The sequence below is a fragment of the Pan paniscus genome, chromosome 12 (genome assembly GCF_029289425.2).
Source record: "Pan paniscus chromosome 12, NHGRI_mPanPan1-v2.0_pri, whole genome shotgun sequence".
NCBI classification, from domain to species: Eukaryota; Metazoa; Chordata; class Mammalia; order Primates; family Hominidae; genus Pan; species Pan paniscus.
The window spans coordinates 94,013,320-94,025,759 of NC_073261.2; the positions used below are offsets into that span (position 1 = coordinate 94,013,320).

The 12,440-nt window shown below is 34.6% G+C and overlaps 1 protein-coding gene across 29 annotated transcripts in view; it reads right to left on the reverse strand.

The window, feature by feature from the left end:
- The window catches only part of BIRC6 (baculoviral IAP repeat containing 6), a 263,300-nt gene that overhangs the window by 135,687 nt on the left and 115,173 nt on the right, over positions 1–12,440 (reverse strand). For 20 of the 29 annotated variants that reach the window (XR_004669772.3, XM_055108074.2, XM_063595001.1 and 17 more), the window contains 8 exons: positions 11,904–12,041; positions 9,808–9,935; positions 6,692–6,823; positions 5,455–5,670; positions 4,212–4,395; positions 3,413–3,568; positions 1,592–1,725; positions 455–608 (listed from right to left, as the gene is read on the reverse strand). Coding sequence is in view for 28 of the 29 variants with exons in the window: in XM_055108074.2 (XP_054964049.1) it covers positions 455–608; positions 1,592–1,725; positions 3,413–3,568; positions 4,212–4,395; positions 5,455–5,670; positions 6,692–6,823; positions 9,808–9,935; positions 11,904–12,041 (1,242 nt within the window). In the remaining variant the exon portion in view is untranslated. The remainder of the gene's footprint in view (positions 1–454; positions 609–1,591; positions 1,726–3,412; positions 3,569–4,211; positions 4,396–5,454; positions 5,671–6,691; positions 6,824–9,807; positions 9,936–11,903; positions 12,042–12,440) is intronic. The other 9 variants (XM_034952910.4, XM_055108071.2, XM_034952909.3 and 6 more) reach the window with 1 other exon arrangement.

A 12,440-nucleotide genomic window follows, 5' to 3' on the forward strand; every position in this document is an offset into this window, starting at 1 on the left:
GAGGCAAGAGAAGCCCCTCGACCTGGGAGGCAGCGGTTGCGGTGAGATGGGATCACATCACTGCACCCCAGCCTGGGCAACAGAGCAAGACTCCATCTCAAAAAAAAAAAAAAAAAAAACCTGCAGAAATAATACTTAATGTAGTTTCATTCTCTTTATAAATAAAATACAAGTTTACTATTAAAGTCAACAATTAAAATACAGCACAATTAATTAAAATCATTGCCAATCCCAAACAACACTTGCTAGGTGTTATTCTGACAGAGAACCAAAAAGATAGAAGTTCCTCCAAAGTGACTACAAAGAAACAGCTCTGAATGGTACTCACAGCACAGCTGTGATACTAACCCCACTGGCATACACCCAGGCTCAACTTCTCAAGGGACAAAGTATACATAAATGACAGACTTGTTTTAAGAATAGCATATGCCTTAAAATATAAACATACACTTACCCTGAGAGACTGAAACGCTAACTGTCTGTGATCCGTTCTTCTCCGTGTTTGCTGGTGGCTTTGCTACAGGAATTCCCAGACCTCCAATGTAAGGGTTGTAATTGTAGGTCCCATAATCAGCACCCCAGTAATCATACCATGTACTGCTTATTGGCTTAAAAGAATGGAAAAAAAAACTGTGGTTTATTTTTGCCTCTTGGCTGAATGACACGTTATTTACATTATCTAAACCCAAACAGAACTACAAAATAAATATTCTATCCACCCTTTAAATTTCCCAAATCCCCTTATAATTTTAATGATTTATAAGAATGGTCCAGTAATTTTCTCCTCACTTTCTGCCAAAATCTAAAAATACCTTATATGTTTAGAAACTGAAAGTAGCATCCCTAATAAAATCTCTTATGGACCAAAGAACTGTACCACCATAAATTATTACAGGTGATTCTCCTTTAAAAAAAAGAAGCAGGCTAACATACAAGTAGACTCTGCAATGAACACAGCTCGGATGAAGTTTAAATGGCTGTCTGAAATGTTGGTGATCTATAACTATACTTCTGTATACTTAAATGTAGTTCTCATTATTGTATGATAATTATGAGTAGCTATATTAATAAAAATGTAAGTTTTCTTTATACTATTCCATTGATTTTTTTTAAAAACTACAATAGTAGTACCTATAGCAATTTAATTTTGAAAATGCTGAATAATGAGTTGCATTAGTGGTTAAGTATGTATATTTTCCTCTTTTAAGTAATTACTAAGCCAAAAGTATGAGACGGAAAACTTCCCTTTCAAAGAATTTTTTTTTTTTTCTTTTTTTTTGAGACAGAGTCTCGTTCTGTCACCCAGGCTGGAGTGCAGTGGCATGATCTCGGCTCATTCCAAGCTCCGCCTCATGGGTTCATGCCATTCTCCTGCCTCAGCCTCCCAAGCAGCTGGGACTACAGGTGCCCGCCACCATGTCCAGCTAATTTTTTGTATTTTTAGTAGAGATGGGATTTCACTATGTTGGCCAGGATGGTCTCGATCTCTTGACCTCGTGATCTGCCCGCCTTGGCCTCCCAAAGTGCTGGGATTACAGGCATGAGCCACTGCGCCCAGCCTCCTTTCAAAGACTATTCTCATGTATCATACCTTAAAAACCTTGGCTGCAAGAGGGTCCTTTTCCAAATCAATATCTAAAGGATCAATGTCAACTTCCATTAGATCCTGAAGTAACTCAAGGTCAATTTCTTTATCTTTTTCCAAAGAGGACAGAGGAGGTGCACCTTCAAATAATTAAAAGTGATCTTATTGGTGGAGTGTATCACATAAAATTTCGATGACATAATGCTTTTAGTTACAAAAAGTTATTTTACTTGCATGTTACATATGCCTAAAAAAAAAAAAACTCTATGTATGCAAACATTTCGCTCCATAACACACGATAAAAACAAAGATTCATTGATATTTGCTTTCCTAGAGAAAAGACCACAGTATTAGCTCTTATTGAAGTAAGTTGCATAAACTTTGCTATTAAAAATAATTACCAACATTACTAAATAATATACATTCTATTACATCTAACATGTAATTCATTATTACAGGTAATGTTACCCAGTATTAAAGAGAAAAGCAAACAGGACTGAAGTTATAAGAATGCCATTTACCGGCCAGGCATAGTGGCTCCCACCTGTAATCCCAGCACTTTGGGAGGCCGAGGCAGGTAGATCACAAGGTCAGGAGTTTGAGACCAGCCTGACCAACATGGCAGAACCCTGTCTCTACATAAAATACAAAAATTAGCTGGGTGTGGTGGTGGCCGCCTGTAATCCCAGCTATTCCAGGGGCTGAAGCAGGAGAATCGCTTGAACCCAGGAGGCAGAGGTTGCAGTGAGCTGAGATCACGCCATTGTGCTCCAGCCTGGGTGACAAGAGCAAGACTCCATCTCAAAAAAAAAAAAAAAAAAAAAGCCATTTACCTTATTTTTGTGTTATGAATTAGAAATTATTGTCTCTCAGATGTCTCCAAATTTTTAAGTAGCTTTCTTATAACCCTTATAAGTACCCCTTTATAACTCTTACTTTTCCATCATTCCTATCCTCTTATTCAGCTTAACTTTACAGAATGCCTAGTAAATGCCAGCCTGTATGAGGGTTTGAGTATAAGTACATGAAGATTAATAAAACTCTCCAACCCAATAAATTAAGAGAAATTCAGAGGTGGGGGTGCACTATAATTAAAACTGACTACAACATGATATGTGCTAGCAGAGATATTTGAGAGCGCAAGGGAAGTACAGATGGCAAAGTCCCTAACTCTGCTGGGAATGACAGAAAAAGCCTCTTAGAGAAAGGCACGCTTTATGTGAACCTTCGATAACGAAGTGTTCATCGTGCACACAGGAAATCTACTCCAGATAAAGAGAATATCAAGTAAAAAATAGAAAATCATGAGCAAACATAAGATTAAGGAATGACAAATGGTTGAAAATGACTGCAGCATCTGACATATACAGGTTAGTACCCAAAACAGACTTTTGAAAAGTAAGGGGTATGGAGATGATAAAGGATTATGCATGCTAATTTATAAAGATACTTTTTAAAAAGGAAAAAAAAGAAAAAGTAAGAAAAAAATATACCAAAAAAATCACATGCTCGATCTTAAAGAATAAGAGCTTTTAAAACTGCTGTCTTCATCACTTTGTATTTTTACATGTTTTCTACATTGCATTTTCTTCATCGTTGCCAAATCACACTATATCAACATAATTAGGATATTATGAAATTATAGCATTTTGTTGTAATGAGAACCAAGATAAAATGTATTTACCAGGAAAATAATGGATCTAGTTTATAAGGCCAAAGAACTAATAGAAAAATATAAAAATCAACTTTATTTTTCTCTAACATTCTTTATTTTGAAACATGTTTCCATTTAATAGAATAAAGAAGAAACATAATGTAAAACTTTACCTGTTATGTCATGTGTCAAAGGTTCATCTACAGTTTCCAGCAACTGAACTGAGGACTGTTGAAGGGAGTCATCAGAGTCACCAGCTGTCGCACCTACATCATCACCCACTGTTCCTTCCTCCATGGCTTCTGCGGCTACTGGAGCCAGTAATTCTCCTGTATGTAAGGGGATAGTCCTGTTTTAATAATTTATACAGATTTCGAAAACGTATTACAGCACATTTTTTCCCTCCAGTTTAGTCACTGACAGAATAAATGCTCTACTAACTACAAAAGAATCTGAGGCAAATGAGTTCCCACCCACGTAAGGAATGCTAGGACTCACTCCATTACTTTCAAATGCTAGAGACAAGTATCCAGTAAACACATAACATGTACAAAGAGTTATTTTAATTACTGTACATACATTAACACGCTTATTCATAAAAACAACCTTATACAAAGATTATCCTTATTATCCTTATGTTATATATGAAGAAACTGAGGCAAAGTGATTTCCTCACCCAGTAAGCAGCATACCACTGATGTTAATAATAAAGCAGGCTAGCTCCAATATTCATGCACTTTAACAACCCAAAGCCTTTCTAAAGCCTTGCATTTATCGCGACTATCAATATACTTAAATACAAAAGTAATTTTCAATGGTTGCTACTGCTATAACATTAAACCGATTAAACAGACCTTTATGCTTTTAGGGGGTTAAAGATCCCTCTGGGGGTTAAAGATCCCTTTGAAGATTCTTAGTTGAGCAATGACAAGGTAATTTTGACATACTCTATGAAGAAAAATCCTAACACACCTGCTAAAATATCTTGTAGCATGCAAGTTAAGGAATACTGAGCCCAAGCACCACCCCAAGATATATCTCCTCTATTGAAGTCAGTTCCAACCAAAAGTAACAGCAGTCTTTCCAGCTGGGGTTCGTTCACAATCTCACACAGATGAATAGTTGGCCTCGTGGCATTTGCAATGCGTGCAAGAACCTGTAATACATTTTATAAAATCATACACTTAAATAGCAATTACATGTTTTTTCAAACAATAACAGAAGTCTACCAATACTTTAGCACTGAACAATAGGTTTCAACAATGATGTATGAGTCTGGTATCAAAAAAAATTGCTTGAGATGGAATGCAAAAAAGAATGTAATTTCATGAATCAAATATTAAAATCTGGTTTAAGATCTAATTGTATAGTTAAGAATTAAATTTCTACGAACAGTGAATATGCCACAGAAAAGCAATCATGACATTAAAAGTCCTTCTTCTTTTTTTATTTTTTTGAGACAGTCTCGGTCTGTCGCCAGGCTGGTGTGAAGTGGCGCGATTTCAGCTCACTGCAACCTCATCGCCCCCAGGTTCAAGCAATTCTCCTGCCTCAGCCTCCCGAGTAACTGGGACTACAGGTGCATGCCACCACACCCAGCTAATTTTTGTATTTTTAGTAAGGACGGGTTTTCACCATGTTGGCCATGATGGTCTCAATCTCTTCAACTTGTGATCCGCCCCTCCGCCTCCCAAAGTGTTGGGATTACAGCTGTGAAGCACCACACCCAGTCAAAAGTCCTTCTTTAATATAATTTGACACTTACTTGTGTATTTCCTATTTTAATTAATATAAGAAAGGCAGGTTGGAGATAAACATATCCACATTACTTACATTTCAAACCCTCAAGTTTTAAATAAATTAAAATATAAATCAGATTTCCTTAAGGAAAAATTTGAAAAGAATTTTTTTCATCTTTTAAGACACAATAAAAAAACTAACTGCAAAAAAGCAAAACCAAAAGAGGCATCATTTCTCTTAATCAAAATTGACTAAAAACATCATCCTTTGCTAGTTTTTAATTAACCTACAAGTCACATTTTTTTTTTTTTTTTTTTTTTTTTGTAGAGACGGGGTTTTGCCACATTGCCCACACTAGTCTGGAACTCCTAGACTCAGATAATCCACCCACCTCAGTCTCCCAAAGTGCTGGGATTACAGGCATGAGCCACTGCGCCCGGCCAACCCTGTAAGTCTATACTTATAGTTTACATACCTTACAAACAAACAATAAGAGATCTGCATGACAGGTAAAGTCCATGGAGAGAAGAAACAGAACAAGTTTCTGGACTACTGAGATACAACGTTCATGGGCCAGAGTAAATGGAAGTGGTTCTATCTCAGGACTTTCTTTTGCTGTTGTAACTTCTGTGTCTAAATTAGAACGGGACCATTCTGCTGTCCGACGTAAACGAATTAAATCCTTAAAATGCTGCACACAAAAATTTATAGTATTTAAATCAATGTTTACTTAATGAAAATTTTTTCAGTATAGATTTATGTAATGAAAATGTCCACTCCATATTACAACTTCTAAAGAGCAAAATTTTTAGATACACTGTAAGTTTCAAAAGTAAGAATATTAAAAGCTAAACTGACCAATATACCTTACTTCCTATTTGGAGTAAAGTATCAGATATGTAACAGAGTTTCAGAAAAGTGAAATTCTACAGACATTCAATGTAGATAATATATTAAGTTATTAAGTCAAATCTAACAACATAAATATTACCGTAACATCCTAAACATAATTTGTAAAAGCTTGAAGGTAAAGAAAACTAATATAACATCAAGTACAAAATATTAATTCGAGTTACTTCAAAATCTGGTGGAATAATCATAATTTCAGGTTATAGAAAGACTACAAACTTGTTTGATACATACACGGTATCCCTCAAAATTTTAAAAAGTAAACACCAAGGTTTTAAAACTTACAAATCAGTTGAACTTCACTTTCACTTACAAAAGACATACTACATTTGAGCCTTGTGAGCACCACTGGACCCAAAGAAGTTTCAATTCTAAACTCAGCCACCAAAATATTCCAATAACAATACTAAGGGGAAAGAGAATGCCACATTTTTCACTTTACATATACATTTTATTTGTGAGGCTGATACAATAATATTTGCAATCATCTTGTATAATTTTGTATTGTAAAATGGAAATAAACTGCTCTATCAATGCCACATTAGCAAAACTATACATTCCACTGTCCTTTATCTTCAACTTACTGGAACTCAATCCACAATGAAGGTAATACATTACAATAATACTTAAATACCACATTTATCATACATTTCCTTCAGTTAAACTACCCCACCAAAAAAAAGTCCAGAGTAGGTTGGCTTCTCTTGTTAAGCAGAGTAATGTATATTTAAGTTTCTCGATCGTAATTAAAGATCATAACTCGACTTTTCTGAGATAACTATATTGAAAAGTATAGATCATACCTTTGAAGTGGCCTGCTTTAGTTTTGCTTGTTCTACCAGGAGTTTATATGATGATCCTTTGTTACTTTGTATTTTTTCTTTTTCCATCTGTTCTACCAATGCCTTCTGCTTTGCTTTTAGTAGGTTAAGTTGCTTTATAAAACAAATAAACAACTTAATCTTTAACAATGTTAAAAACAAAAAAATTATTATACTCCTCACAGAATTCATACATCAAACTAATGGAATGCACATTATCTTGAAAGATGTAGTATAATTTTAACTGTGATGATAATTTTTTTTAAAAATCATTCCAAATCCTGACTTTGAGATCTCTCCCTGTTTTCATTAAAATCTCCCTTACCCATGGGAGTAAGAAATAACTGGAAGACTTTCTTATATAAGCCACTAACATAATCGAGCGATATATATTTATTAATAGAGAGAAAAAACTTTACTTTTAATTAAATAAATGAGAAAAATATTTTATTGCTTAATATTTCTTAGCTTTGTTTTAATGGAAATCTCAAGAGTAGTACACATTTTGGTATGTCTATATTTTTTATTAAAATTTGGATTGAGATCATTGTAGTTATTTGCTACAATGTAGCTTAAGAAATAATTAAGCTATATATAAATAAATTAAGAAATAATACAGAAATCTCTTGTACACTTTACCCAACTTTCTCTAATGATATTTTGCAAAAACTATAGGATAATATCACAAGGTATTGACATTGACAGAATTTGCCAACCTTATTTTTCCATTTTTAGTTGCACTCATTTGTGTTTGTCTGTGTATGTATTTAGTTGGATACACTTCTACATGTGTTAGTTCATGTATCCACCACAACAGTCAATACCAAACAATTCCACCACAAGGTTCCCTCATATCCTTTTATAAGTATATCCACACTTCCCTCCTATCCTATCTCCCCCATCCCTAAACAACAGCAATCAGCAGTCGACAACAATGAACAAACAGACCACAGAAGAGAAAAAACTCTCTGTTCACAAAGACCTTACAATCTGGTGACTGTGTTCTCCATACAGCATGTACACAGTGTACACAGAAAGTTACTTTAAATATACAGTACTAGAAAGGTACAGCCACAATTATAAATGAATAATAATTGAGTTAGCAGCTTATTAAGTCTTCCTTCTCAGAGAACACTTCCTAAATTACTACTATTGACACTTTTTTTTTTTTTTTTTTTGAAGATAGTCTTGCTGTGTCACCCAGGCTGGACTAGTGGTGTGATATCAGCTCACTGCAACCTCTGCCTCCCAGGTTTAAGGATTCTCCTGCCTCATCCTCCTGAGTAACTGGGACTACAGGCACACGCCACCACATTGGCCAGGCCGGTCTTGAACTCCTGGTGCCAACGGATCCACCCGCCTCAACCTCCCAAAGTGAGCCCTGCCTGACACCTGTTTTTGGTATCAGGAAAAAAAACATTACTAATGTTATCTTTAAAAATCCACTTGGCTGTTATCTCCATAGATGAAAAAAACTCTATCCTAAATTAAAACTAGCATGTACACATAATTTTTAAAACGTTAACTGAGAATTTCTACAAATCAGTATTTTCAGAAAATAATTTCCAAAGTTCTACCATTAATGTATGCAAGAAATATAATCAAGAAAAGAATCATTTTTAATTTATTCTGAAACAGCCAGTTTTAATTATTGTACAAATACAACTGGTTTTCACTAAGCCATTTGGCAGTAAGTTAGTAACCTGATGACTAATCGCCCTGATTACTTTCGTTTATAATTCCTAGAAATAAAAACCTTCTACAAATCACAGTTACAACCATCAAAATGAGAGAAGTAATACCGACACCTGACCACCAATTATCCCTCAGGGCACCTTTTAAGTTTTGCCAACTGTCCCAATACTGTCATTCATAATGATGAATCAAATAATGATATTTTACAGACAAATATTCACTCAGAGACACACTAGGTTTTGTTTTGTATCCTAATTAAATGCACTGAGTATAAACATTAAAAGATACAAATTACTACTACCTAAAATTGGTTAAAGGTCTCAAAAAGAAAAGGTAATTGAGGAAAATGCTTCTCATCATTTTTCCTGCAAAGGATTGAACTAGCTCATAGCTGAAAAACTTAGAAGTGAAAAATAAAAAACGTATTGCCAAGTCTACCTTTAAAAAAAGCCCCATAAATCAAAAAATTTTTTAAATATAAAAAACAAAACAAAAAATTTGAAAAGCCCAAAGCTTTCATAACATGCCAGAGCTAAGGATTTTCATATAGAATCTTCTTACATCTTAAAGCAATAATAAAAATATTTTGTGGCCGGACACAGTGGCTCAGACCTATAATCCCAACACTTTGGGAGGCCAAAGTAGAAGAATCGCCAGAGCCAGGAGTTTGAGAGCAGCCTGGGCAACAAAGAGAGACCCCATCTCTACAAGAAACAATTTACAAATTAGCCTGGCACTGTGGCACACAGCTGTAATCCCAGCTACTCGGAAAGCTAAGGAGGGAGGACTGCTTGAGCCCAGGAATTTGGAGACTGCAGTGAACTATGATTGTTCCACTGCACTCCAACCTAGGTAATAGAATGAGACCCTGTCTCAAAAAAAAAAAAAAAATACACACACACACACACACACACACACACACACACACACACACACGAAAAAGGAGAAAAAAGACATGGAAAAAGAAACCAAAATTAAAATCTGGAAGCTAGATAGAGGAGCAGAAGATGAATACCCTGAAGCCATGTTAAACAGTTTGACCTTCATCCAAAGGTCAAATAAAAGCCACAGAGAATTACATGAAGGAAAATGGATTGAATTAAAGCAGAACAAAGGAAGAGAGGTTTTTGGACTAGGCAAAAGATAATGACAACCTCATTTAGAATAGTAGTAATAGAGATGTATAACAGTAAATGTTAAAGGAACATCAACAAAGTCTGTAAACTATATATTGTCGTCATTTTAACAATTAAGGAAATTGAAGTCTCCAAAGTGTTAGATAATTTTCCTAAGCTAAGAGCCCATTAAATGTTATACCTCACATCTGATGGCACATCTATCTCATGCAACCTCCAAAACAATATTCTCAAACATTAAAAATTTTTAAATATATTGACAATTACCTGTTTATGATGAACAAGCTGCTTTCTGATTTTTCTGGAATATAATCTATCAAGGCTACTGCTGCCTTTAGAAGATCTATTTAAGCTCTGAGTGTGTAGATTATTGTTAATAAAACTCCACTGATTACCTACAGGCGAAGGAAAACTTGTATTAATAATTCTGTTAAATGTGATTTTAAAGTACCTTTCCTACCCAGAAAACAAAAAACACAGCTATACATGTGCGAATCATGAAAAGCAGTTTTAATAAGAAAAACATTGTAAAGACATTGCTAGAAGATCTGATTCTATAAAGACTGGATAACTGTCAATTATCTAATGTAGACCCTAAATCATTTTAAAACCAGAGTTCCCTCTGTCTCCAATCTTTCATTTAGATAATAGCTATTTTCCTTCACAATTAAGATTAATCTCTATACAACTTTGATGATGTCATTCAATTTCAACAACAAATACTACTATTGCCTATTTCAAACACAGACGCTTTTAATCAGGAACCAAAAAAGGATACTCAATAATTTAACTAATAACTACCAAAATAAGGTTAAATAGTTCAGAACGCATAACCGTCTACCTATACTTACTCTCCTTTTTTGGAATATTTCCAGACTATTCTGTTTCATTCAATTTGGGCCCAATACCACACTTTACACCCATCTCCAATCCCAAAACATCTTTTCCTAATCCTAAAAACATTTTTCTGTCTTTCCTACCTACTTATCAAGTCTTAGTTCAAGTTCTTCAAGCCCTAAAACTCTTCCACCAATGTTTCCATAGTATCCGCGTGTATAAATAAACACAATCCCAATACTGTTATATTCCAAGATTACATTACAGTTTATTTTATATTTTTCTTTTTTTCAAGACTGTTTCTCAGCCAGGTGCAGTAGCTCACATCTGTAATCCCAGCACTTTGGGAGGCCAAGGCGGGTGGGTCACTTGAGGTCAGGAGTTCAAGACCAGCCTGGCCAATATGGTGAAACCTCGTCCCTACTAAAAATACAAAACAATTAGCCGGGCGTGGTGGTACACGCCTATAATCCCAGCTACTTGGGAGGCTGAGACAGGAGAATCCTGTGAACCCAGGAGGTGGTGGTTGCAGTGAGCTGAGATCGTGCCACTGCACTTCAACCTGGGCCACAGAACGAAACAAGACTTTCTCAATATGAATGTAGTTTTATTTATGTTAATTATATTTCTTACCTCTATATCCTACAACTGAGTAAACTAATCATAGATATACATTATTTTTTAAAAATCAATATAAAGCAAATTCCTTATACATATGAATTCCCCATCATCTTCCTAAACATAATATGCATACTATAAACAACTGATTCCACTACAACATCTCAACAGAACTTTTTAAAATACTGAGTTCCTGACAATGTACAGAATTCCAAATTTTATGGATTTCAATGGCTTACATACTACATGTAAGCCATATGTAAGCATATGTAGGCTTACATATCTCAATGGCTTACATACTGGATTTAGGTATCTCAAATCCTTTATTTAAAAACCCTTATTTTCAGAACAAGAATCTCTGAGGAAAAATAAAAATAAAGAAAAATAAAAAGCCTTGTTAACTGGGAAGAGGGTAATAAAATAATGTTGCAGGTTGATTTCCTTTAATTTTTAAATTTTTCTGTGCTTTGAACCTATAAAGAAAGCTTACAACTCAAAATCTGAGAATTTCTGTATTTAAAAATACAGGCCATTTGTAGTTAATTAGTAGATACCAATAATGCTAAATGAAATGACACATCATACTAAGAAAAAATAAAAACTCTCTGATTTCCCTTTCATAACTCACTTATATGCATGCTATTATAAAGTCTTTAAACAAGCCTGAGGGAAGACACCTTGTAAAAGTCATAGCTGTATTTAGAAACTAAAAGTCATGTCCAGACAAAGGAGCTTGTCTATAAAGTCCACCAAGTATAAATGTTATCTTTAAACAGAATTGTAGTAAAGTTCATTTGTATTTTCCATAAATTACATACAGCTGGTAGCTCCAGGCCAATAGCCAGTTCTGGAACAACTGCGAAGTCACTCAAAATCCCCACCAACATATTATTATAAACTTCTGATACCTGTCAGAAACCTCTCCCTGTCTTTACCATTCAAAGGTTTCTTTGCAGCTGCTGCTTCATCTTCAACAGTTGCCACATAATCCAGCAACCTGGACACCAGCATAACAACCCAACTGATCATGGGAATATCTAGTACTCCTGGAGAGAGATGACAGCAAAGGAAAAACACCCAGATGACTTTAGGATTCCTAATTAGATCTGATAATATAAGTGAAACAAAACATTCTATAAATCCAAAACATATCATATCATTACTAACACTAATATTTATATGTAATAAGTCTAAAAAATAGACACCAACAGCCAGAAACTGAGTAGAACATCAAATCTAATGAAAGACAAAGACTTCAAGGTATAAGAACAGATTAAGTGCAGGCTGAATCCAAAATGGACTATATAAACTAGAAAGCAAGGTATAAGATACTATTCTTAGATTCACAGGAACTGAAATAAAACATCTAACTCTCAACTTATAATTCATATAGCACTAAACTATGTTCTAATGTTTTTATTCCTATAAAAAAGTGTGTTCAAACA